Source organism: Pongo abelii, chromosome 13 (assembly GCF_028885655.2).
Source record: "Pongo abelii isolate AG06213 chromosome 13, NHGRI_mPonAbe1-v2.0_pri, whole genome shotgun sequence".
Classification (NCBI taxonomy): Eukaryota; Metazoa; Chordata; class Mammalia; order Primates; family Hominidae; genus Pongo; species Pongo abelii.
The window spans coordinates 38,731,079-38,758,170 of NC_071998.2; the positions used below are offsets into that span (position 1 = coordinate 38,731,079).

Below are 27,092 nucleotides of genomic sequence, written 5' to 3' on the forward strand. Positions count from 1 at the left end.
TCCATTATCAGAGAGAGGTTGGTTAAATAAATTATAAAGCATCCATATTATGAAGTATTTATTAGACACAAAAATGAAGATTATATATATGTATTGGTATGGAATGATGTCTGTATAGCATTAGATCTATGTAGTATAGATTTAAGTATTTGGTTAAAAAAAAAGTTTGGGCCAGGCTCAATGGCTCATGCCTGTAATCCCAGCACTTTGGGAGCCCAAGGCAGGTGGACCTGCTTGAGCCCAGGAGTTTCTGACTAGCCTGGGCAACATGGCAAAAATCCATCTCTACAAAAAAATTCAAAATAAATTAGCCTGGTGCAGTGGCATGCACCTGTAGTCCCAGCTCCCTGCGGGGGGTGAGGTGGGAGAATCACTTTCAGTCCAGGAGGCATAGATTGCAGTGAGCCAAGATCACCCCACTGCACTCCAGCCTGGGCAACAGAGTGAGACTTTGTCTCAAAAAAAAAAAAAAAAGTTTGCATCGTGTACAGAACGATGCTATTTTTTTTTAAAGTAGACATATATGTGTGTGTGTGTGTACATACAAAATCTCGATGGATATACATCAGACTGTTAATAATTATGTTTCTTTGGGGGATAGAATTATGAGAGCCATTCTTTCTATACTTCTATGTTGTTTAAATTTGTTATAAAAAAATGTCATTTTATAACTGGAAAGAAAAGATGGTTCAACTTTGAAAAACAAAGCAGAAATATACCAAATTCAGAAACACATTAAGTTTGAGTCAAAATTATTACATAGTTTAAATTTCAAATTTGACTTAAATCATTAGTGTGACAAGGGGACTTAGATACATAAAAATGACCATCTTGAATGAGGTCATATTTACCTAGTGTATACATTTCTCAAAATTCACAATATACACTTAAAATCTGTACATTTTATTATCTGGAAATTATAATCCAACAAATATATAAAGTATATAAATTCACTAGTATTAGTTGAGGTTGAATCTAAAAAACATCGAGCAATGGATCCTAAGACTGTAAACTCCAACTTGTGCTGTTTGAATTTTGTCTTTTACAAACACTCCTTGAAGTCCCCAAGTCTTAAATTTAGAGTAGGGTGGGTCTCATAGCAAATATATAAAAGTTCACATGAGCAAGGGAACTTAAGTGAATTCTATCAAATTGTATATTTTTAGCCTATCTCTGGATAGAAGTCAACCTTTTCCTGAATCTAGATCTAACAAAGTTTTTCCATTTCTTCACCACTGGAATTCCTCTCTGGGTTCCTTCTACATATAGGGAATAACATACAGCAGATTTCTCCTCCTTGTGATCTTTTGCAATCAGAAGTCCTGGAGGACAGAAAGGAAAGATCACTCTGGGTTTGAGGCTGAAGCAGTTCCTGGAAGAAAGCCACTCCAATTTCCCCCAGCTTTCTCAGAATCGGATTCTGCATGTATTTTGTAACCCACTTTTTTTTTTTTTAACTTAGTGTATCCTGAGCATTCCAAAGTATAGATGCTCCAATGTGCTATTATTGAACTCCAAGGTTGTTTTCTACAGAAACAGGTGGGTGACATTAAACAATTCACTTTAGCTCTCTGGTCTTCTGTCCCCACTTATAGAAATAATGGAAGAGAATGTCTCTAAATGGCCTGTGCGGCCCCTCCTTTCACTTGGTCACTCAGGCCCTAAAGGTGGGGTTCTTACTGAGGACCCTCCCAGCCCTCACATCATCTCTTTCCCCAGCTTTCCCCTATCTCTCCCCTCCCCCAACACCTAGCTAGAGCTCAGGTTACAAGTTCAGTTCTCAAGCTCCTTTAGGCTTTAATAATGGAGTTAGAGGTAAAAGACTGCAGACCTAAGCATGACAATCAGGCCTTTTGTTCCGGCTAAGCCTGCTCCCTGGAGTCAATTCAGCTTTTTACAAAGTGTACTTTCAGTGGCTTCTGAACCATCTGACAATCCACCTGAGGAGAGAAGCAAGCCAGCAACCCACAGGACACCTGTGCACCACTTGCAGGGTGAACAGAGCCCAACAGCAAGTGCAAACACACCTGTCCCCGGCCACCTCCCCATAGCAGGGGCTTACCACATGCAGTGCAGGTAGGGGAAGTTGAAGGATGACAGCAACTCGCAGAAAGCTCGGTCACTGATCCAGCAGAACAGGGCCAGGGTCCACCAGAGGCCCGAGAAGAGGCCCAGCTTAAACACACGCATGTTGTCACACCTGCACGGGGGTCCAGAGAGTCACTCACCGTCAGACCTTGTCTCCACCTCCTTGCCGGCCACCTATCCTGTGTCTCCTTCGCTGGTTCCTCTCATGCCCACAACCCCATGACACCGAAGTTCTTACCCAACACACAGTCACTCCACAGTCTCATGGATGTAAATACCATATGTACGCAGATAGCTCACAGACACCCTTCCCACCCAGGCTTCTCCCCGACTCCAGACTCATACACCCAAGTACATTTTTGACATGAGCACCCTAATATGGATCTAAATTTAACAAGTCCATAACCTGTTCTTCTCCCAATCCTTCTCCTTCTCACACAGCCCACATCCAGTCCATCAGTTCTCCCTTCAAAATATCTCAAACCTGACCTCTTTCCACCACCTCCATCTAGATCCATGCTACCGCCATCTCATCAGAGTCTCCTTCCACCCTTGCCCCTACAGCCAATTTAACAGCCTCCAGCATCTTCCTGTTTAACAAGAGGGAAAGCCAAAGTATTCACAGCGGCCACAAAGCCCCGGATGCATGATCTTCCCTTTTCCCCTTCACCTCCTCTCGTGTGTACTCTTCCCTCTCACTGCCTGTACTCAAGCCACTGCCGGATTTGTGCTGTTCCACAAACATCCCAAGCGTGTTCCCGCAAGACCATAGCACTCACTGTGCCCTCTTGCCTGGAATGTTCTTCCCTCACATACAAATCTTTGCTCAAATGTCACTCAGTAAGCCTTTTCCTGATGCTATTTTTAACAACTGCAACACCTGTCTCCACCTCCTAAGTGGCTCTCCCCGAGGCCTCCTTCCCTCCTTTAATTTTCTCGGTAGTGATTATAACCTCCCTGACACCCTCTGTGTCTCACTTATGTGTTTCCAGTGTGTGTTTATCCACTGACATGGAATCTGTTTACTGCTGTATCCCAGCACCTGGAAATGTGCCAGACACAGAAGGCATTCAACATGTGTTGAATGAAGGGATAAGTTCTTATACACACTGGAACAAAATGGTTTTCTGAAACAAATCCTAACAGCTCAATGAAAATTTCAATTGCCGTCTTCTTTCCTTGTTAAAGACTTGCTCATAAAGTGGGTGAGTTCTATCCCTGGGACAAACGCCTGGGGGCAGCTGGTGGCTGAGGGTCCTTCTTCCCCAAGGGGACCACTCCTGGGTCAGTCAAGATCTCCTATGGGACCCAGAATACAACACGACATCTGCAATTGAGAAGAAGCTTAATTCCTCTTTGTTGAACCCACAGACAGGTGTTAAAAGCCTGACTGGCTAGTGCCCTTCCCAGTTGCCTTTCACAAACATCAGCGAAAGCGTCAATAAAAGTGGGACAGGTTCAGAAAGACCTGCTCAAAAACAAACCAAAATACTCTTGTAGGAAGGCTAAATACATCCCTTGAAAAGTTTTTAGAAAGAATAGAGGCCCCTGACATGGGGAGACTTACATTCCCAGTTACTAAAACAAAGAGATAACAATTTCCATTTCTCACTTCTGCTTACCACTCTCTACCTTGAATGCCTCGCCTTTGGGCTGGTTCCCTCTCAAATAGAGCTTATCTCTCACCTTGACCCACCCTCTCCTTCTCTCCAGGGCTCAGCCTCCAGGCTTCTTCCCACACACAGTGCCAGATACTATAGGTCTCCCCTTAGTGCAAGCTTGTCCACAGCCGTGGCCCACAGTCTGCATGCCGACCAGGATGGTTTCGAATGAGGCCCAACACAAATTTGTAAACTTTCTTAAAACATTATGAGATTTTGTGCCGGGCGCGGTGGCTCAAGCCTGTAATCCCAGCACTTTGGGAGGCTGAGGCGGGCGGATCAGAGGTCAGGAGATCGAGACCATCCTGACTAATCCGGTGAAACCTTGTCTCTACTAAAAATACAAAAAAATTAGTCGAGCATGGTGGCGGGAGCCTGTAGTCCCAGCTACTTGGGAGGCTGAGGCAGGAGAATGGCGTGAACCCGGGAGGCGGAGCTTGCAGTGAGCTGAGATCGTGCCACTGCACTCCAGCCTGGGGGACAGAGCAAGACTCCGTCTCAAAAAAAAAAAAAAAAAATTATGACATTTTTGTGAGATTTTTTTTTTTTGGCGACTTCATTTTTTTTTTTTTTTTAGCTCATCAGCTTATCATTAGTGTATTTTTTGTGTGGCCTAAGACAATTTTTCTTCCAATATGGCCCAGGGAAACCAAAAGAGCGGACACTCCTGCCTTAGCGCATTCTCTCAGGGCACACTGCCATGTTCCTTCATAACTCTCATCACAAGTTGAAACTACGAATTTATTATCTGTGTAACATCTGGTATTAAACTAGCCTAGAGGCCGGGAGCTCACCCCTGTAATCCCAGCACTTTGGGAGGCCAAGGTGGGCGGATCACTCAGGAGTTGGAGACCAGCCTGGCCAATGTGGTGATATCCCGTCTCTACCAAAAATACAAAAATTAGCCGGGGGTGGTGGCACACGCCTGTAATCCCAGCTACTTGGGAGGCTGAGGCAGGAGAATCACTTGAACCCAGATTGTGGAGGTTGCAGAGAGCTGAGATCGCACCACTGCTCCAGCCTGAGCTTCAAGAGCAAGACTCCATCTCAATAAACAAACAAACAAACAAACTAGCCTAGCATCCCAGAGGAACTACCCCTGTTTTATTCACTAATGTGTACTCCATGCCTGGCAACTGTGCCAGGCACTGTTAAATGCTTCCTGAATTAATGGATAAAATTATGCATAAATGGACTCTAATTTGGTAATTTGTAATTTGGGCAGAACATTATTTTTAGATTATTTAAGATTATTGGCCAGGCACGGTGGCTCATGCCTGTAATCCCAACATTTTCGGAGGCCAAGGCCGGGGGATCACGAGGTCAGGAGATCAAGACCATCCTAGCTGACAGGGTGAAACCCCGTATCTACTAAAAACACAATAAATTGGCCGGGTGCGGTGGCTCGCACCTGTAATCCCAGCACTTTGGGAGGCTGAAGCAGGTGGATCATGAGTTCAGGAGATCAAGACCATCCTGGCTAACGTGGTGAAACCCTGTCTCTACTAAAAATACAAAAAAAAAATTAGCTGGGCGTGGTGGCGGGCGCCTGAAGTCCCAGCTACTCTGGAGGCTGAGGCAGGAGAATGGCGAACCCGGGAGGCGGAGCTTGCAGTGAGCCGAGATCGCGCCATTGCACTCCAACCTGGGCGACTGAGCAAGACTCCGTCTCAAAAAATAAATAAATAAAATTAAAAATAAAAAAATAAAAATACAATAAATTAGCCAGGCATGATGGCATGCATCTGTAGTCCCAGCTACTCGGGAGGCTGAGGCAAGAGAATCGCTTGAACCCAGGAGGCGGAGGTTGCAGTGAGCCGAGATAGTGCCACTGCACTCCAACCTGGGTGACAGAGCGAGACCTCATCTCAAAAAAAAAAGTATTTATTGGGCACCAAATTCCATGCTAGGCACTATAAAATACAAAATAAATAGGCCTCTTGCCTTGAATTTTAAAAATAAAATGAAAATAGGCAAGAACAAATATCAACAAATACATAGACAATTAGTCTGGGACACGAGGATCCATGAACATCCAGTGAAATTAAACCTAGAAAGTTTGGCTTAAGGAACACACCAGAACAGAGAGCAATGTGTTGGAGATGTCCTGCATGGAGGGCAACAACTGAGAGGGAGGTGCCCGGCCGTTAGTCACTGCAAGCGCCAGGACAGGGCCGGCTTGGCATGTACGAGGCAGGAGGGAGGCTCTGTAGAGCCTGGTCTCAGGGCAGCCTGTTACCTTTCTCTGCTTCTAGAAGAAGCAGATCCTGCTAGAAGCTGCTGACCAGCCTTATTTGCACTCGGGGCTTGTCCAAAGCTGCGGTCCATTAGGTTTCACTCCCATTTCTCAGGGCTTTTATCAAAATATCAATGTGAAGTGAAAAAGGGGGGACAAAAATCATATGTACAGCAGGACCTTATTCTACAATAGAAAAATCTGAGAGGAATGTCTACCATTTCTTCTCTTCTAGACCCTTGATTATATTCTCAAATTTTTCGTAACAATAAAATCACTCCTATAATCAGAAAAAGTATTTTTTTAAATATCAATGTATCTGAGTTACTCGGCAATGTACTTAACATTACCAATTTTAGTGTCAGGTCATGACCCAAAATCAGCATAAACTTTTGTTTTCTCATGGTCTAACGGAGAGTTCAGAAAAGACAATGGAAATACTTCTCAGGAAGCTGGTTAAAAGAAATGACTAGAAACAAGCTTTAGGAATAAAGGCTAAAGAGAAAGAGAAAGTGAGAAAACAGTTCCTCCTCTATTTCCTCTGAGCAAACTAGCGTGCAGTGAGAAACATTCAGCTCAGACATAACATCATTGCAGGTGACAACCAGGGAAGATTCGGGAAAGAGGTCTAAGAGCAATAAGGGCATCCTTTTGTGTGGGTATTTTATCAAAGCAGGGAAACAACCATCTTTTCCTGGCTGGGAACTGGTGTGGTAAGTGACACAGCAGTGAACAAAGAGACCCCATCCTGCCTATGTGGAGTCGATGTCCAGCAAAGGGGACAGACACCAAACAAAACAATATAAATAATATAATTACAATCAGGATGGGTGCCATAAAGGAGAAGTTCAGGGTCCTGGAACAGCATATAAATAGCTCAGCCCAAACTGAAGGATGAATATAAGTTAGCCAAGCAAGAGGGCCAGAAAAAGGGATGGCATAAATAAGGAAGGGCCTGGGGCTGGCAGGTGCAGGGTCCTCAGAAGAAACAGAAGGTCAGAGTGGCTGAGGATGGAAGGCAGAGGAGCTTCTTGTGGGAGTAATCAGCTCACAGGGGAAGGCTGGAGCATGTCAAGGATTTGGAACTTTATCTTCATTGCAACATCGATTGGTAAAAAAATGACTGTGCTCAGGGCTGGGCATGTGGCTCATGCCTGTAATCTCAGCACTTTGGGAGGCCAAGGAGGGCAGATCATGAGGTCAGCAGATCGAGACCATCCTGGCTAACATGGTGAAACCCCGTCTCTACTAAAAATACAAAAAAGTAGCCAGGCATGGTGACGCGTGCCTGTGGTCCCAGCTACTTGGGAGGCTGAGGCAGGAGAATCGCTTGAACCAGGGAGGCGGAGGTTGCAGTGAGCTGTGAGATCATGCCACTACACTCCAGCCTGGGTGACAGAGTAGGACTCTGTCTCAAAAAAAAAAAAAAAGAAAAAGAAAAAGAAAAATGTGCTCAAATGGCATGTTTGGGGAAGGAAGAGGATGCCAGGTTTCAGGCTTCAGTAACTGGGTAAATGGTGCTCCCCTTTTCTGCAACTAGAAATACAATGAAGAGAATCAGAGCTAGAAAAGGCAGATCAGGAATCTGGGTTTGGTCAAGTTGAATTTGAGATGCCTGTGATACATGGAATTAGACAGGTTAGGTAGACAGCTAGACACATAATAGTAGAGTTAAGAGGAAGGACTGGGTTGGAGATGTAAGTTTAGGAGTCATCCGCATATGTAGAGGAATTAAAGCCGCAGAAGTAGAGGAGATCTTCCAGGTGGATGTAAAAAGAGAGAAAAACAGTGTCTTAATCCATGCAGGCTGTTATAACAAAACATTGTATACTGGGTGGCTGATAAAAACAGAAATTTGTTTCTCATAGTTCTAGAGGCTGGGAAGTCTGAGATCAAGGTGCCAGCAGAATCAGTGTCTAGTGAGGGCCATTCCTCACAGATGACACCTACTAGAGCTGCATCCTCACATGGTACAAGAGCCAAGGCAGCTCTCTGGGGCCTCTTTTAGAAAAGCACTAATCCCATGTAGGAGGGCTCTACCCCCACTGACTTAAACACCTTCCAAAAGGGCCCACCTCCTAATATCATCACCTTATTAATTAGTATTTCAACATATGAATTCAGGGGAGATACAAACATTCAGACCATAGCAAGCAGGGAGTTGTGGGTGCACCTTAAGGGATTCCTACATGCAAAGCTGTGTAGAAAAGTAGGAGTCAACGCAAGAGACTGAAAAGGAGCTGCCGAGAGGTAGTGGGAAAGCCAGGAGGACGTGTTATCACAGGAGCCATGGCAAAGAACATTTCAAGCATGGGGAGGAAAACTAATTGGGCAAGCAGCCAAGAGAATAACACATAAGATAGAGGGGGGCTGAAAACTGATCACTGGGTGTATAGTCTATAGAGAGGGATTTGGGTATCAAAGTAGGCGCAGAAGCCAGATTGGCAAGAGTTGAAGAGTAAATGAGAGGTAAGGGATAAAGGGAGCTTTTTTTTTTTTTTTTGAGATGGAGTCTTGCTCTGTTGCCCAGGCTGTAGTGCAATGGCATGATCTCCACATCTCCACGCACCACAACCTCTGCCTCCTGGATTCAAGTGATTCTCCTGCCTCAGCCTCCCGAGTAGCTGGGATTACAGGCATCTGCCACCACACTCAGCTAATTTTTTGTGTTTTTAGTAGAGATGAGGTTTCACCCTGTTGGCCAGGCTAGTCTTGAACTCCTGACATCGTGATCCACCTGTCCTCGGCCTCCCAAAGTGATGGGATTACAGGCATGAGCCACCAAGCCCAGCCAATGGAGCTTTTAAAGAAGTTTGGCTATGACAGCAAGGGTGAAAGGGTAGTAGCTAGAGATGTGGGTGTGGATTAGTCCAGGCTGGGTGTTTGAGAAGGCAGTAGAGACTCAAATGTGTTTACAGGCTGATAAGAAAGCCCCTTTAGGCTGGGTTTCTACTAAAACTACAAAAATTAGCCAGGCATGGTGGCACACACCTGTAATCCCAACTACTCTACTTGGGAGGCTGAAGCAGGAGAATTGCTTGAACCTGGAGGTGAAGGTTGCAGCGAGCCAAGATCTTGCCACTGCACTCCAGCCTGGGTGACAGAGCGAGACTACGTCTCAAAAAAAAAAAAAAAAAAAAAAAAGCAAGCCCCTTTAGAAAGGGAGGGGCAATATAGAGGACAACGTACAGGAGTGAAATGGACATAGGAGAGTGGAGGGAATAATCGATTCGTAGAAGACCAACTCTAATGGAAGAAACTTTACCTCCCATGAAACTGCCACTTGTTAATGTGACAGTGAAGACCAATTAGCTTTAGTGATGGCTAGCTTTTCCAGGGCAGAACATTTTAAGCATGAAACAAATTATCTGTTATGTAATTATTTACAAAGATTAGAATATTAAAGGAAAATATATTTCCTTATGTAAAGATCACAATTGTGAAGTAGAATTTATTTAAACTGCATAATAATCTGCCCTAACCACTTGTGTCCTCCATTTGCTCTTCTTTAGGTCTTAAAATATTTTCTTATATTTTTATATTTAATTATATATATTTAATTATATATTTCTTATATTTCAATGAAATGAACTTAAAATATTTTCTCAGCTGGGTGCAGTGGCTCACACCTGTAATCTCAGCACTTTGGGAGGCTGAGGTGGGAAGATTGCCTAAGTGCAGGAGTTCGAAGATGCAATGAGCTATGATCATGCTACTGCACTCCAGCCTGGGCAACAGAGCAAGACCCCATCTCAAAAACAAAACAAACAAACAAAAAAAAAAACCTTTACCTTTCCCTTTTCTTATAACAAAATTATAAGCTAAAACATATTATTTCACTCAAGAGTTACAATGAAACTAGATTGCAGTGAATTCTCAAGAAACAGAGCTAAATCCAGAACATTCTATTCACTTCAAGCCTAATATAAGCTAGCATCACTGGACTGCATGCTACAAATGGAAATCATTTCAGATGTTGTCACCAGCAATTTAATTATGTGTTTGCCAAAGAGCTTTAAGATGTGTTAACATCCAGAGTTGGCTAGAGGAGGATGCAAATGGAGCCAAAGGCCCAGGAGCCAGTCCCTCCAGGTCCACAAACATGGCAGAGAAGTCACTTCAACTAACATCTTCACCCAAGGCATATTAGGGAGAGTTCCTGGATAATAAAGGTAAGATCCCTAAAAGAGAGATAAAATAGGAAGATGCAGATGATTTAGCTACACTTGCTGAAACACAGTGGCAAGGAAAAGGAAAGGCAACAAGTATTTGCTGAGATCTACCATGTGACAGATACTAAACTAAATATCTTATTTAATCCTTACTGCAAGACTATGAGATCTAAGCATTATTATTCCATTTCAAATAAAGACAGTAAGACCTAAGTAAGTGAAGTAAATGCCCAAAGTTTCCAGGCTAGTAAAAGCCTGAACTGAGACCCAAAGTCAGGGCTTTCTAGCCCCAAAACCCATGCTCCACTAAATTGAGGGAGTCTCAAGAAATTTCATGACTCTGTATCTTGCCCAGTCATTAGCAAGATACAGACCTTTGACTTTTCAGAGGTAATGGGAACCATGGAAAATTCAGAGTTCCACGAAATAAAATTACTGCCTTTGAGAACACAACATCAGAGAGGAAGATGAGAAGAAAAGGAGATAAGTATCTATATTTAAGAGAGAATGGGCTAAGTACAACGTAAAATCACAAAGAGTTTAGGAAGAGAGCAATTACATCTGGTTGAGGGGATAAGAAGGGGTTAAGAAAGGCCTCGTGAAGGAGCTGGTGTCTAGGATGCACACTGCAGAAGGAGTAGGATTTTGCAAAGTAGTAGTAGGAAAGGGCATTTCAGGGGGAGAAGAAAGTATGAGCAAAGATCTGAATACCAGAAAACAAGGAGGCGGTCCAAATTGGTTGGTCATAGGACATGCAGAAGGAAACAGAGGAAGAAAAAGCTCTAAGGGAAGCTTAGACAATGAGGTGCCATTGAAGGTTTCTGTAAAGGATAAGGGAGTAACAGTCTGAAAGAAGAGATTGGAGGAAGAAGAGACTGGTTAGAAAGCAAATGCGATGGTCCTCTGGAGGGGTGTGAGCGTGGGGCAATGGATATGGGAGGAGGTGACAGATGAAACATTGCAGAGGGTGATTCCATGAAATCCAGCAATCACCTGAGATGGCAGGAGATGAGGGACCCAATGATTGTAGGATTTCAAGTGTAATGGACTCAGAAAATAGTGACACCATTAAAATAATTTGGGAACTCTAAGACAGAATTTGGGAAAGGCATTGAGAGAAATCGTAGGCAAAGAGGGCATGCAGCCAAGCCAGTAATCTTGCCTATTACAGTTTAGGAAGGCTCTGACTGGGATACCCAGCAGATAGCTGGGAATATGAAACTGGACTTCAGGAAAGAGACGAGGATGGACTGCAGAGAACCATGCAGAATGATGACAGCTGAACACAAGAGGGTGAATGAGATTTTCAAGAACTAACAGAAAAGGTTGAATACACAATCTTGGAGAATGCCTATCTTAGGAAGCAAAGGAGCAGAGTAGGAACAGTCAGGTATGAAAGCCTATATTACACAGGACCATAGAAGCCAAAAGAAGAAACTTCAGAGAGGGAGGAGGCTGACAGTGTCAGATTCTTCAGACAGTCAAGGATAGGGAGCACTGAAAACAAGCTATTCTATTTGGAAGTAAAAGGCCATTAGCACGGCCTAAGGAAATAATGTAATGAGTGCACAAAGATACACAAAGACGTTCATCACAGAGATATTTCTAATAATGAAAAACTGGAAACAATCTAAATGGTCAAAAACAGGAAATGTGTTGACTAATTAAAATAAATTAAAAGTAAATTACAATCCTACATGGCCATTTAAAACGAGGACCTAGATCTGTATTGATTTACAGAGAAGGAGGACTACAATACATTCCTAAGTGAGAAAGTCAAATTTCAGATTAACTCATATGAGAATGAGCTAATTTTTATTTTAAAAAATACAGCTAGATTTTTTTTTAAAGATAAGATGGCAAAGAATAAAAAAGGCTGTAAGAAGATACAAGATACACCAAAAAGCTAACAGTCATTATCAAATGGCAGGTTTGGTTATTTTATTTTTATTTAGTACATAAAAACTATGAGCCAAGTACTATCAAATATTAATTTTCCTGAATAAGTGACAGATTTCTTTTTTGCTTGTCTATATTCTCCAATTTATCTACAAAAAATATGAGCTACTTGATAAAATCAGTTTTTTAAAAAATGTCATTAGTGACTCTTGAATGAACATTTCAGACTAAAGATGGGGAGGGAAGCCAGACTGCAAGGGATTCAAGAAGGAAGGGCAGGCTGGCTGCAGTCGCTCACACCTGCAATCCCAACACTTTGGGAGGCTGAGGCAAGAGGACTGCTTGAGGCCAGGAGTTTGAGAACCCCTGAGTACAGTGAGACTTTGTCTCTATTAAGAAAAAAAAAAAAAAAAGAAGGGCTTTCTTCTTTCTTCTTCTTCTTTTTTTTTTTTTTTTTTTTTTTTGAGATGGAGTCTTGCTCTGTCACCCAGGCTGGAGTGCAGTGGCACAATCTTGGCTCACTGCAAGCTCCGCCTCCCAGGTTCACGTCATTCTCCTGCCTCAGCCTCCCAAGTAGCTGGGACTACAGGCCCCGCCCCACGCCCAGCTAATTTTTTGTATTTTTAGTAGAGATGGGGTTTCACCGTGTTAGCCAGGATGGTCTCGATCTCCTGACCTCATGATCCACCCTCCTCGGCCTCCCAAAGTACTGGGATTACAGGCATGAGCCACTGCGTCCGGCTTTTTTTTTCTTTTTTTGAGACAAGTCTCACTCTGTCACCCAGGCTGGAGTACAGCAGTGTGATCTCAGCTCACTGCAACTTCTGCCTCCTAGGTTCAGGCGATTCTCCTGCCTCAGCCTCCTGAGTAGCTGGGATTACAGGTGCCCACCACCATGCCCAGCTAATTTTTGCATTTTTAGTAGAGACATGTTTTCATTATGTTGGCCAGGCTGGTCTCAAATTCCTGACTTGGAGTGATCTGCCCACCTCGGCCTCCTAATACAGGTGTGAGCCACCGTGCCCAGCTGGGCTTTCTTCTTAAACTCTCTTAAGAAACCTGGCTAGAAGAGGACAGAGTAGCAAGTCGCTCTGTCTCGTGCTGCAGATGGCAATCTGGACCTCAGCCAGCCCTCAAGGTCATCACAGAGCAGACATGCTTCACTCAGAAGAATCCTGCAGCCACAGTGGCAAAAAGGATTCTAAATCCAGGCCTCAGTTATGGCAGAGTTATTTTTTGTTTTTTTGTGTTTTTTTGAGACGGAGTCTTGCTCTGTCACCCAGGCTGGAGTGCAGTGGTGCGATCTCGGCTCACTGCAAGCTCCGCCTCCCAGGTTCACGCCATTCTCCTGCCTCAGCCTCCCCAGCAGCTAGGACTACAGGCACACACCGCCATGCCCGGCTAATTTTTTTGTATTTTTAGTAGAGACGGGGTTTCACTGCATTAGCCAGGATGGTCTCGATCTTCTGACCTTGTGATCCACTGGCCTCGGCCTCCCAGAGTGCTGGGATTACAGGCATGAGCCACCGCACCCAGCCTATCGCAGAGTTTTTGGATATATAAAAATATGAGAGAACATTTCCACGAAGGGCAGTGGCTTGATGTGAGCTTCATTGAGAACTTTCTCCATGAGAAGAAACATAGCTTGATGCAAGTTTGTGACTCCAGACTTACTCAGCATTAAGTCTGTTGGATGATAAGATAACCATTTATTTATTAAAGACTACAAATTCTTCCTCTCTGTATCTCTTTGTGATATCAGATTCCAAACTGCTACCCAGAAATAGAGAAAGTGTTTCTTTCAGAAGGCTAAAGATCCTCACGCTTGAGATGTACAGTTTAGAATAGATCTATAGTTCTCAAACAGGTGGGCACCACATAGAGTCACCTGAGCAGGTTCTGAGGGTTTTTGTTTTGTTTATAGCTTTGTTTACAGCTTTATTGGGGTATACTTCACATACCATAAAATTCCCCTATTTAAAGTGTACAGGTCAGGTCAGGCAAGGTGGCACATGCCTGTAATCCTAGCACTTTGGGAGGCCAAGGCAGGCAGACTGCCTGAGCTCAGGAGTTCAAGACCACCCAGAGCAACATGGTGAAACCCTGTCTCTACTAAAATACAAAAAATTGGCCAGGCATGGTAGTGGGCACCTGTAGTCCCAGCTACTCAGGAGGCTGAGGCAGGAGAATTGCTTGAACCCAGGAGGCAGAGGTTGCAGTGGGCCAAGATTGTGCCACTGTGCTCCAGCTTGGGTGACAGAGTGAGACTCCATCTTAAAAAAAAAAAAAAAAAAAAGTGTACAGGTCAGTGTGTTTTGATATCTTCAACCCATCACCACAATCTCATTTTATAATTTTTCCATCACTCCAATAAGAAGCCCTTACTTATTAGTAGTCATTCCCTTTTCCTCCTCCCCTACCACCTCCCTACATCTCCACTCTAACCCTACCCTCACCCCAGCCCCACCCAAATGCGTTTTTGAGTTTTAAAATCTATAGATGTGGGGCGGGGGGAGGGGAGAGGGATAGCATTAGAAGATATATCTAATGCTAAATGACGAGTTAATGGGTGCAGCATACCAGCATGGCACATGTATACATATGTAACAAACCTGCATGTCATGCACATGTACCCTAAAACTTAAAGTATAATAATAATAAAATTAAAATAAATAAATAAATAAATAAAATCTATAGATGCCCAGGCCACTATCCTAGACCTCCAAAATCCAAATCTTTGCAGACGCAGTGCTAGCACCTGCACTAGCATCTGTCCTTGCTCGTGCACTTCCCAGGTGATTCTGATGAGTCTCCCATCAAGAGCCAGGGGACCTTGCACTCAGTAAGGACTCAGTAAACACTTGAGTCATGATACAAATGAGTAGGAGGATTTGAGGTTGCTCAGAACACTTCTGACTCTAAAAAGTAACATCAGTGATAAAGTAGACAGCTAATTTTTTTAAATTAAAGTTATTAGAGGATAAGGATTGAACTCTTTTTTATTTATTCAAGTATCTGCTTTTCTACTCAAAAAGACTCACTGCCATAGTTAATCTTCCAGGACCACTTCAGCCTGTGTCTGAAGAGACTCTTACATCCCCAGTCCTTGAAAGATGTAGAAGCCAACTAGGCAAGATCTGCCAGCATCCTTCAGCTGCCAGACAGCAAGTTCCAGTACCACACAATTTCAACTGCCTTTGGCCCTGCCTGTTATTGCTGACAATCAAAGCAACCCCCTAGTGACAAAGCAAGTGGAAAGAAAAGAAATACATTTCTCCTCTCAAATCAAAGAGGAGAGAAGGCTGACTTAACACATTATTACACAGAGCAACTATCACACTAAGATTTCAGTCACAAGACTTCAACTAAGACATTAAATGTCCATAACAATGAGAAAATCATGAACTAAAATGCGTTTTTTAGGCCGGGCATGGTGGCTCACACCTGTAATCCCAGCACTTTGGGAGGCCAAGGCAGGTGGATCACTTGAGGTCAGGAGTTTAAGACCAGACTGGCCAACATGGCGAAACCCCATCCCTACTGAAAATACAAAAATTAGCTAGGCGTGGTAGCAGGCATCTGTAATCCCAGCTACTCGGGAGGGTGAGGCAGGAGAATCGCTTGAACCCGGGAGGTGGTGGTTGCAGTGAGCTGAGATTGTGCCACTGCACTCCAACCTGGGCAACAGAGCAAGACTCCACCTCAAAAAAAAAAAAACAAAAAAAACACTTTTTAAATGGCTGGAAATAAAAAGAAGTGTTTTCAAAGAGCATGGAAATAAGGGCAGTGTTTAGATGTATTTCAGTTGGGTCTAGAAGAGGACAACCATGTAACAAGAAGCGCTAAACGAAAATGTTTCTGATTATCAACCTGAACTCTGAGTACACAAGTTTCCAAAAGAAAATGTTAATGCAAAGAGCAAAACCTTTACCTAATAGATTGTAAATGAGACACTAAGCCTCAGAGAAAGTAACATAGTCAACTGCAGTCCACCTGAAGTGCATATTTCCTTATAGATACAAACTCATTTTCCCTGCCCCCTTCCTCTTTTTCCTTCTGTGTGTGAATGCAATAACCTTTCTAGGACTTTTCTTTTCTACAGAATTAAGTCTAGACAGCTTGATCTAGGTACTGAGATGGTCCTGGTAAGCTAGCTTGTGATCAGTGGGATGCACTGCATCTGCTAAACAGCTGCTCCCCTCCTACTGAAAATGAGATTATTAGTATTTTGAACCAAACCATCAAATTGCTTCCATCCAACAGTCAGCAACTAACTCTTCACGAGGAATAAAACTCCTCTTCTGCTGCAGGACAGCAAAGAAGCCCCGAACTGGTGTGTTCCCAGCACAGGAACAGCTAAGGGCAGGCAGGAATGATGGCACCTACCTCTTTAGCTCTGCGATGAGCAGTGCAGTGCAAGGAAGTCCCAGGGTCATCAGAGAGATGTTGTTGATGGCAGGCTTGACAAATGCCAGGCACGTCGTAACCGCAGACAGGACACAGACCACCACCTTGAACCTACCCCTGAATCCATGAAAGCAGAACCAAATCCATTAGAAAAGGAGTTCTTGTTTGTTTGTTTGTTTGTTTAATGTTAGCAAGGTACAGGCATTGCCAGAAATGCAAGCTGAAAAGAAATTCTGCTCTAAGTACCAAGGTTCAAAAAGCCACTCACACTCACTGGCTTAGGAATTCCACTTCAAGAAACTTATCCTTAGGAAATAATCAGATATTTTCAAAATATTTAGCCATGAGAATGGTAAAATTACAGTCAACCTACTTCACGGAAGGTGAGATATGGAGAGCTGTTTTCTTCGTGCGATTTTTCCATATTTTTTCAGATGTTCAATTTCTCTGTATTGTTTCAGACGTTCTACAGCAGGGTTTAACAATTTTTTTCTATAAAGGGTTTTTGGGTTTGGGCTGGGTATGGTGGCTCACACCTGTAATCCTAGCACTTTGGGAGGCCAAAGTGGGAGGGTGGCCTGAGCCCAGGAGTTTGAGGTTACAGTGAGCTATAACCTAAAAATAAAATAAATTTTATATATGTATATTTTTAATTAAATATATGTTTACATATATAAGTGTAAAGAATATATATTACATATTTTTATATATAACTATATTATACATATCTATATATAGCATAACTATATGGTTATAAGTATAAATAATTAAATATGTACATTAATAAATATGTGTAATTATATTAAATATTAATTATATTTAATAAATCATATATACATACACACATACACACACACACACACACACACACACATATATATATATAGGTTTTGCAGGTCCTAAGGTCTCAACTACTCAACTCTGTCATTACAGAGAATAAGTAAATGAAGGGGCATGGCTGGGTGCCAATAAAACCTGATTTGCAAAACGGAACCCTTTTGGCCCACAGGACATAGTTTGTCACCGCCTGTTCTACAAAGTGAACATGTATAACTTTCATAAGTAAAACAGAGACCATTCACAAACCATAAAGCAACCTAGTTTAAAAGAAAATTTGTCCTACATGTCTAGCACACCCAAAAAAACTTTTAAGAAAAAATTCCAATAGACTAAGAAAAAATAGTCTATATTTACTGACAACCTACAAGTCTAGTATGCACTAGAATTTACATCGACAAGTTTTTGAAATGACAAGTATTAGACAAATAATTGATACTATCTTCACACCCTTTAGTGGAGGTCATTTCAGTAGAAAGAGCCAGAAGTGGCGACGTGATGCTAGACATGCTCTTTCTTTTCTCCCTGGGACCCATTTCCTTATTTGTAAAACGAAAAGGCCGGACTAGATGATTTCCAAGGCCTCATTCATGACTTAAATTTAGGAGTACATGATTTTCCTGAAGTTTCTGTTATTCCTCATTAGCACAATTTACTTTGGCCAAGAGCCCCTGGAACAGGTCACAGTTAAGAAGCCAATTTGAATGAAATTCCATTATAAAGAAATCAAAGGGCATTGAACCCTCAAAATACAAATTTATCTTTTAAATAGGAAAGCCATTCATCATCAAGGCACAGGAAATCATTGATCAAGCTGCCAACTTTCAGACTGGAATGAACAGGAATTATAGCTCTGAACCTCTACCAGAGGAAAAAATATATGTGGGAAAGGCTCCAGGCAGCTAATCCTCAGGAGAGGCATGTTTTTCTCCTGGCCTCGGCTGGTGTTCTTCGTCTACTGGAGGAAAGGCCGCCTGCTCCAGCCTCAGGGTGAGGGCCCACAGCCATCATGTGCAGGGCCCTTGGGGACCCACAATAACTCTTCCACTGGGTTTGACGCATGCCAAGGCAATTTGGCCTTTTTCGTTAGGATAAACACATAATCAGAAATGTCCAGAGTGCATCACCTCTCTGTACCCAAAGTACGTCACCTCTCTGTACCCAGTGGTTTAAGAATTAGGCACAGGTCAGAGAGGGTAACAGAGTGATTCAAGGCATAGGTGTTCCAGTGAGACCGATATACATTCAAATCCTGCCTCCATTGCTTAATAGCTGTGAGATCTTTGGCAAATAACTCAACTCTTTGAGCCTTTCCCACATAAAAATTAAGACACTCTGCCTCACAGTGTTCCTGTAAGCATTAACACAGTGCCTGGTACATATTATGTACTAATAAAATTCATTATTACTGTTATCCTTACCATCATTTTAAAAATAAATACTACTTTAAATAATATTATTGTTGTTGATATCATACTCTCAGGGAAAATGTAACTGAGCTGCTGTTGCAATCACCAAAGGCTCCACAGAGTACTGCCAAATGGTTTAAAGGCAGTAAGCTTGAAAAACATGGGTTTTTGTTGTTGTTGTTTGGTTTTGTTGGGTTTTTTTGTTTTTTGGTTTTTTTGTTTTTTTTTTTTTTGAGACAGAGTCTCACTCTGTCACCCAGGCTGGAGAGCAGTGGCACGATCTCAGCTCACTGAAACCTCCGCCTCCTGGGTTCAAGCGATTCTCCTGCCTCAGCCTCCCGAGTAGCTGGGATTACAGGCACCTGCCACCACCCTAAGCTAATTTATGTATTTTTAGTAGAGATGGGGTTTCACCATGCTGGCCAGGCTAGTCTCAAACTCCTGACCTCAGGTGATCCACCTGCCTCGGCCTCCCAAAGTGCTGAGATTACAGGCGTGAGCTACTGCACCCAGCTGCAAAACATGCTTTCTTTAGGGAGGCCATCTGCAGATGCCTCCCCACGTCAAGTCCAGAAGGTGTACAGGAATGTGCTGGCCAACGAGGACATCCTGTGAACACAAGCAGCCGGGAGAAGTAAACAGAGGCCGTGTGGCCAGCAGAAAGCCAGCCAGTCAGCCAGCCCAGCAGACCCCAGAGTCAACAGAGGCCCTGGGTACAAGAGAGCTAGAAATACCCAGGAGTAAGAGGCCCCAACATGGTGTTTCTCTAAACTGTGATTGATGACAGCCTCTGGTCCTGTTTTCAACTTTCCAGCCCATTAGGGTCTCACACTGAAACACAAGGTCAGGAAACCCTTAGCACCACTGCTTCCTGTATTCTCTAATCTAACAACCCAGTACCATCATCAAAATATTTTTATAGTAAAGCTGTTACTGTTATCATTTACTACCCTTTAAAGCAGTGGTTTTCAAGCCTATAGCCAGTGTCCCTTTTTACCAAAGTAAAACTTTGTTTTCAGACTTGAAAACCACTATCATTGGCTTTTTTACACAGTAAAAAGGGACACAGGGTATAGGCTTGAAAACCACTATCATTGGCTTCTCTTTAAAGCAGTGGTAATTTCATTTCATTTCTGAAATGAAATGAAATTTATAGATGATAAAACCTCCCATCGTAATGACCACCAAAAACATGTCCACAAGCTTTCTAAATGTCTCATAAGAATTGGAAATGTCCCTGGTTAAGATCCACTGCTATAAGCTACCAAAACATAATCTATTTACAACAGCCAGCCCTTGACAGTCACAGTAATATAGCATTTGGTCATGAAAGGGACCTCAGAGAGCTAGTTCACCGTTATTTTATAACAAAAGCACTAAGATCCAGAGAGTTTAAGATTCCAGCCTCAACTCATCCAGCAAGAATGTTAGCAGGGCGGGCAGATCCCAGACTGCTCCCTTGCTATTCAAGTTTCAAAAAATAAAGTGGATTTTATCTGAAGATAAAATCATAAAAACTATAGCAGAATAAATTATTTAAGAAGTGGATACAAGGTTGGGCACAGTGGCTCATGCCTGTTATCCCAGAACTTTGGGAGGCCAAGGTGGGAGTATCTCTTGAGCCCAGGAGTTTGAGACCAGCCTGGGCAACATGATAAAACCTTGTCTCTACAAAAAATACAAAAATTAGCCAGGTGCAGTGACAGGCAGCTGTGGTCCTGGCCACTTGGAAGGCTGAGGTAGGAGGATCACTTGAGCGTAGGAGGCAGAGGTTGCAGTGAGCCGTGACTGTGCCACCACACTCCAGCCTGGGCAACAGAGTGAGATCCTGTCTCCAAAAAACAAAACAAAAAAAGTAGATACAATTAGCCTATAATAGTTCCTTGTTCTCATTTTTTTCTCAAAATAAAAACTCTAAAAATTATTAATAACCATCAGCAATTGAGTATATGTCCTAAAGAGTCTCAGGACATTTTAGGCAAGATGAAAGAAAATTTTTTTCTATAAACCCAACATTTATATCCTATTGACATAATGAACATTAATAATTTCCCTATATAAAATATGTACAACTATTATATACCAATAAAAAATTCAGGCCAGGCGCAGTGGCTCATGCCTGTAATCCCAGCACTTTGGGAGGCCGAGGCGAGCGGATCACGAGGTCAGGAGTTCGAGACCAACCTGGCCAACCTGGTGAAACCCTGTCTCTACTAAAAATACAAAAATTAGCTGGGCATGGTGGCAAGTGCCTGTAATTCCAGCTACTTGGGAGGCTGACGCAGGAGAATCGTTTGAACCCAGGAGGCAGAGGTTGTAGTGAGCCAAGATCGTACCACTGCTCTCTAGCCTGGGCAACAGAGCAAGACTTCATCTCAAAAAAAAAAAAAAAAAAAACCCACTTGTCCATAAGCCATTCATAATAACCACTAGAACCTACTGAGTCTTTACTCTGTGTGAGCCATTGTACTATATGACTTATGTAATTTTCCCATGTATTTCTGATCCCATCAGTAAGATACTTTTGTCATCTCCACTTTACAGACAAGCAAAACAGGGTCCCAGAGCCTTTTTTTTTAAGTTAATTGTTATTCAAAGCCATGCTGTCTGATCCAAACTTACTTAGCCACCACACTCTACTGTCTCTTCTCCAAAAATCTCACATAAAAACTATTTTCAATGTATGTTTAGAATATTCCAGCAAAGGCCAGACGCGGTGGCTCACACCCGTAATCCCAGCACTTTGGGAGGCCAAGGCAGGCAGATCACCTGAGGTGAGGAGTTCAAGACCAGCCTGGCCAACATGGCAAAACCCCATCTCTACTAAAAATACAAAAATTAGCCACATGTGGTGGCATGCACCTGGAATCCCAGTGACTCAGGAGGCTGAGGCAGGAGAATCACTTGAACCTGGGAGGCAGAGGTTGCAGTGGGCCAAGATCGTACTATTGCACTCCAGCCTGGGCAATAAGAGTGAAACTCTGTCTAAAAAAAAAAAAAAACAAAATGAAACAAAAAAGAATATTCCAGCAAAGTCTAGATCAAGAAAAAAAGAAAAGAAAAGAAAGAGAAAGAAAGAGAGAGAAGGAAAGAGAAGGAAAGGGAAGGAAAAAGGAAAAAGGAAAAGAAAGGAAAGGAAAGGAAATGAAAGGAAGGGCGTGGTGGCTCATGCCTGTAATCCCAGCACTTTGGGAGGCCGAGGTGGGCGGATCACGAGGTCAGGAGATCGAGACCATCCTGGCTAACATGGTGAAACCCCATCTCTACTAAAAATACAAAAAATTAGCCGGGCGTGGTGGCGGGTGCCTGTAGTCCCAGCTACTTGGGAGGCTGAGGCAGGAGAATGGCGTGAACCCAGGAGGTGGAGTTTGCAGTGAGCCCAGATCCCACCACAGCACTCCAGCCTGGGCGACAGAGAGTCCATCTCAGAGAAAAGAAAAGAAAAGAGAAGAGAAGAGAAGAGAAGAGAAAATAAAGGAAGGAGGGAGGGAGTGGGAGGGGGGAGGGAGGGAAGGCAGAAAGAAAGAAAAGGAGATAAATGTTTCTATTTGGTAAGTTCAGGCAGAAAAACCGGAAATCCCTGATCTACAGAAATCCTGGTTTTGACATGAATTTTTTGGTCTGGTCTGCCACTTCCACTGCAGAGCTGCCACCTGTCCCACGTCATGGGGAGTGAAGTACAAGCAAAGGGGCTTGGCCTTCTTGCCCTCCCTGGTCAATGGAAAATTGAAGATGTGCAAATACAGTTGAAATCCTTATTTACTTTTCCCTTAACATGCACCTTTTATTTCTTTGCTCATTAAAATTGTCAATGTCCATTATCTCCATCGATTTGTATGCATATCTCAGAAATGCTAGGCAGAACTCTCCTCTCCATGCCCCACCCAGGCAGTCAGGAGAGCTAACTTTGACTGAGCCCTCTCCATGTTGCTTAGTATTATGCTAAGTGCCCTACAGGATCGTCTTAAAGATGAACACTATTGTTTACCTAATTTTACAGATAGGGAAATAGAAAGAGTCAAGACAAGTCATACAGTTTGCAAGTTGTAAAGCTAGGATTCAAACCCAGATTGTTTCCAAAGCCAGGGATATATACACATATGGTACCCAGTGCCTCCAAAGGAGGACAGAGTGGCTATATCTTCACATCTTCCCCAGAGAAATGCTGTAGGCTGCTGGTGATGAAAAAGTCCCAACAGTCACAGACAACTCTGCCTCACAATATGTTTTCTTTTTTTTTTTTCTATTTTTTTAATGGGGTTTCACTGTGTTGCCCAGGCTGGGCTCAAGACATCTTCCTGCCTCAGCTTTCTGAGTGTCTGGGACTACAGGCATGCACCACCCCAACTGGCTCTGTTTTCATTATTAACGTTGGTAAGCTTTAACTACCAATGTCATCACCCCATTTTCTTCTTTCCTGCTCAAACAACTTTCCCCCTACCTCCAAGAATCAAGAAAAGAAAAGAAAAAAAAGGTTTTCTATAAGGAATACATTAAAAACTGTCCCTTGGAATTTCAACCCAGGCCTCAAGAATGTCACAAACACACAAAACGTTTATTCCCATTTCTTCAATTTCTTACTCAGACTTGAAAAATAAGATATCTGAGAAAAGCGATTCCTCAGCTCTCAAACTAACGTACACCAGGTTTACAGATAGCATCGCGGTGACTGGTGGGTACCTTTCAAGACAGGAGGGGAAGGGGAAAGGGAAGGGGAAGGGAGGGGAAGGGAGGGGAAAGGAGGGGAAGGGAAGGGAAGAGAGAGAAAGAGAGGGAGAAAGACAGAAAGATAGAAACAAAGACAGAGAGAAAGAAAGAAAAAGAAAGAAAGAAGGAAGGAAAGAAAGAAAGAAAGAGAAAGAAAGAAAGAGATTAATGTGTTAATTTTGTTAAAAAAAAAAAAAGTCAACCAGTTCAGATGAAAGGTAAAAGCGGCTGTTCCTCTCTGCTGGCAATGCCCAAGAACAGCCAATGGCTGTAGTTAGGTGTCCTCACCTCCCAGGCATTTTTGTGCTAATACAAAAACATACTCAGAAAGAGTTTAGTTCATTCATTCTAAAATTAGGATATCACACATAGAATTAATGTGCCCCTTGCAGCCAGCATTTTTCATAGACGCTTCTCCATTTGAGTCCACAGATAGCAGCCTTAGTCCTCAGCAGCTTAACAGCTCCTGTTCCTTTTCAGAGTGCCAGTAAAACTGTAATGAATTATTTTCTTTTCCTGGTATAACTCTTCCATGGGCACATAACGTTTGCTTCACTGAATCCATAGTTTCAGACTATTTAGTCATATATGTATATTTTGACAAAACAGTGTCCTACAGAAAATGTGGGTAATGTGTACCAGAAGCGTTTCTCATCTTTATTGGGCTGAATCTCCTCTATGCCTCTAGATAGTAACAAACCTCACACAGCTCCTCAGAAAGACTTTCTCTGACCAAACTCTAAATCAGCACCCTAAGTCACCACTATACCCTTATCAGCTTCACTTTTCATCACAGTACCTAAAATATCCTAATATTATATTATTTACTTGTTTGTTTGTTGATTTGTAATCTCCCCAACTTCAGTGTAAGCTCATTAGAGGAAGACTCCGCTGTTTTGTTTACTGTGATATTCCAGTGCCTAGAAAAATGCATAGTAAAATATAAGTGTTCAAAAATATTTGCTGCATGAATACCTGTATAACCCTAACACAATGGCTATTAAAATGCATCCCTTCCTGAAATTCTGGGTTTCCAGTTTGAACATATATACAGTATATGAGTTTGTGTGTGTGTGTGTGCACACACACACGCACACAGGTGCACAGCTCTCATCGGAAGCAAAAAAAAAGGCAACTTGAAAACTACAGTATCTGTAGCTCCAAGAACCAGTTCATCAGTCTGGATTCTACTTCAGATGTATAAAACTAGTGGAGTTGGATTAGTCTCAAGGAAATGTTCTAGCAGAAAATCAAAGAGTATTGAATAACCATTCAGTAATGTCACCCCCACTGAAGGTCTTTCCACTCTTGCTAATTCTTAAACCACTGGGTACAGAGGGGTGAGGTACTTCGGGTACAGAGAGGTGATGCACTCTGCATTATTAAAATTCTCTCTTTAATCTGTCAGTTTACTTATATTGTCAGATCATAAAAACAATCAGTAGATATTGAACAAGTATATGATAAGCTCATCACTAGGCTGAGCTCAATCATGTGCTATTTTTCTTCATATATACATTGTTATATTGAGTACTGCACCTAGTGGTAAATGCAAAAATGTTTAGTGCAAGCTTACCGGTCATTCCGAAAGATCTTTGGTAGATACCTTCTGGGGAACCACATGGCCAAAGCACACATCAGAACCCAAAGGACTGCAAGTTCATCAAGCATCTGACCCAGGAAACTAAGGGTTGCATGGAAGTAGACGGATCCAATTCCTAGAATCAATTACAACCAATAAAAAAAGGTCACCACAGAAAAGACACAAATTCAATACACTGCTTAAGGATAGTCCTTTCACCAACGGTTATCACAGTCACCAGATCACTCTCTCTCCGAAAAAAGAAACTGAAGAAAGAAACTCACACCACCCAAGCATGCATGCCTCCAGTCTAGAAAGAGGATTTCAACTAGGGCCCAAATATCAGCACATCAGAACTTTAACAATTCCACAGTTAAACACATTCTGTCTTCATCCACTGAGCCTTTCTGGGAAGAGGCAGTAAATAAAAGTCAACATTCCCTCACTGTTAAGAATTCCCAGCCTGCCTGTGGGAGGAAATGGAAATGAGACAAGTATTTCACAAAACAATGAGGGATCAAACATCTACATTTTTTTCTTTAATTTTAGTCCATTAGAAACCAGTCTCCCCAGAGTTCAATTGTTTCACCTTTCTTCAGACGTTCAGAAAATTGCACTGGCATAGCCCCAATAGCTACTACACAAATGAAGTCTCAAATGCACGCAAGTGATAGTAATGCCAACCTTGTTATCAAGCCTGCATTCAAGCAAGTGGGAAAAAAAAGTTTGCTAAGACCTCAGAGTGACTTTAGTTTACAAAACATTATGTTCAAAGGGGAGAGGAAGTGTGTGGAATTCCTTCTACCCTCCCCCCACCACCCCATTAAGTACATGTTCCCAAATGACTCCACTTACCCACTACAACCAAAAGAGTCCAGATTAAGTAGATGCCGCTATTGAAGCATGTTGCATACTGACGAAACAAGCACATGCAGATGGGCGGTAAAATGAAAAATAAGACATTGCTGATCTGCAGGAAAAAAAATGTAAAACAGAGAGATGAGTATTAAGTAAAAAGGGCAAAAAATAAAGTGGCCTCTTCCAAGTATGTCCTTGCAAACTGGGATAAATGTGGTCACACATCTCGTTTAAGCTCTTGCACTTTTTCTTTTTCTTTTTTCTTTGAGATGGAGTCTCACTCTGTCACCCAGGCTGGAAGGCTGAAATGCAGTGGTACGATCTTGGCTCACTGCAACCTCTACCTCCCGAGTTCAAGCAACTCCCCTGCCTCAGCCTCCTGAGTAGCTGGGATTACAGGCACCCACCACCATGCCTGGCTCATTTTCGTATTTTTAGTAAAATGAGGTTTCACCATGTTGGCCAGGCTGGTCTCGGAACCCCCAACCTCAGGCGATCTGCCTGCCTCAGCCTCCCAACGTGCTGGGATTGCAGGCATAAGCCACCACACCCAGCCTCTGACACTTTTTTTGACTACAGATATACAATCCGGAGAACTTAAAGCTTTTTAAATGACCATTTAAGGGGCTCCCTGCTGCTTCTTTGATCCTAGGAGCAGCTATAAAAACACTGCAGTCTATGGACGCTGCCCAAGCTCCTTTCTTATTCTTATTAACTAAGAATTAAATAAGAATTAACCAGTAATTCTTACTGCAAGGTTAATTATGAATCATTCTAATTTACTTGCACTTATTTTTTTTCATAATCTTTTTTCAAGAGACATGGTCTAGCTATGTTGTCCAGGCTGGACTGAAGTGATCCTCCCACCACAGCCTCCCAAGTAGCTGGAACTAGGCACATGCCACCATGCCTGGCTCCATTTACTTTTTTTTTTTTTGAGACAGAGTTTCTTTCTTATAGCCCAGGCTGGAGTTCTTTGGTGCAGTCTCAGCTCACTGCAACTTCTGCCTCCCAGGTTCAAGCGATTCTCCTGCCTCAGCCTCCCGAGTAGCTGGGATTACAGGCGCTCACCACCACACCCAGCTAATTTTTGTATTTTTAGTAGAGACGGGGTTTCACCATGTTGGCCAGGCTGGTCTTGAACTCCTGACCTCAGGTGATCCACTCGTCTCAGGCCTCCCAAAGTTCTGGGATTATAGGCATGAGCCACTGCGCCTGCCTGCTTTTGTGTTTTTA

At 42.7% G+C, this 27,092-nt stretch overlaps 1 protein-coding gene across 6 annotated transcripts in view; it reads right to left on the reverse strand.

Annotated features, from left to right (window-relative positions):
• ACER2 (alkaline ceramidase 2) overlaps positions 1 to 27,092 on the reverse strand; it is a 50,553-nt gene that overhangs the window by 6,697 nt on the left and 16,764 nt on the right. For 4 of the 6 annotated variants that reach the window (XM_054521043.2, XM_063713988.1, XM_024252895.3 and 1 more), the window contains exons 2-5: positions 25,854 to 25,968; positions 24,993 to 25,134; positions 16,443 to 16,580; positions 2,063 to 2,200 (exon numbers count right to left, since the gene is read on the reverse strand). In XM_054521043.2, the coding sequence (XP_054377018.1) occupies positions 2,063 to 2,200; positions 16,443 to 16,580; positions 24,993 to 25,134; positions 25,854 to 25,929 (494 nt within the window). In that variant the 5' untranslated portion in view covers positions 25,930 to 25,968. Of the gene's footprint in view, positions 1 to 740; positions 1,323 to 2,062; positions 2,201 to 16,442; positions 16,581 to 24,992; positions 25,135 to 25,853; positions 25,969 to 27,092 lie in introns of those variants that run through there. The other 2 variants (XM_063713987.1, XM_054521040.2) reach the window with 2 other exon arrangements.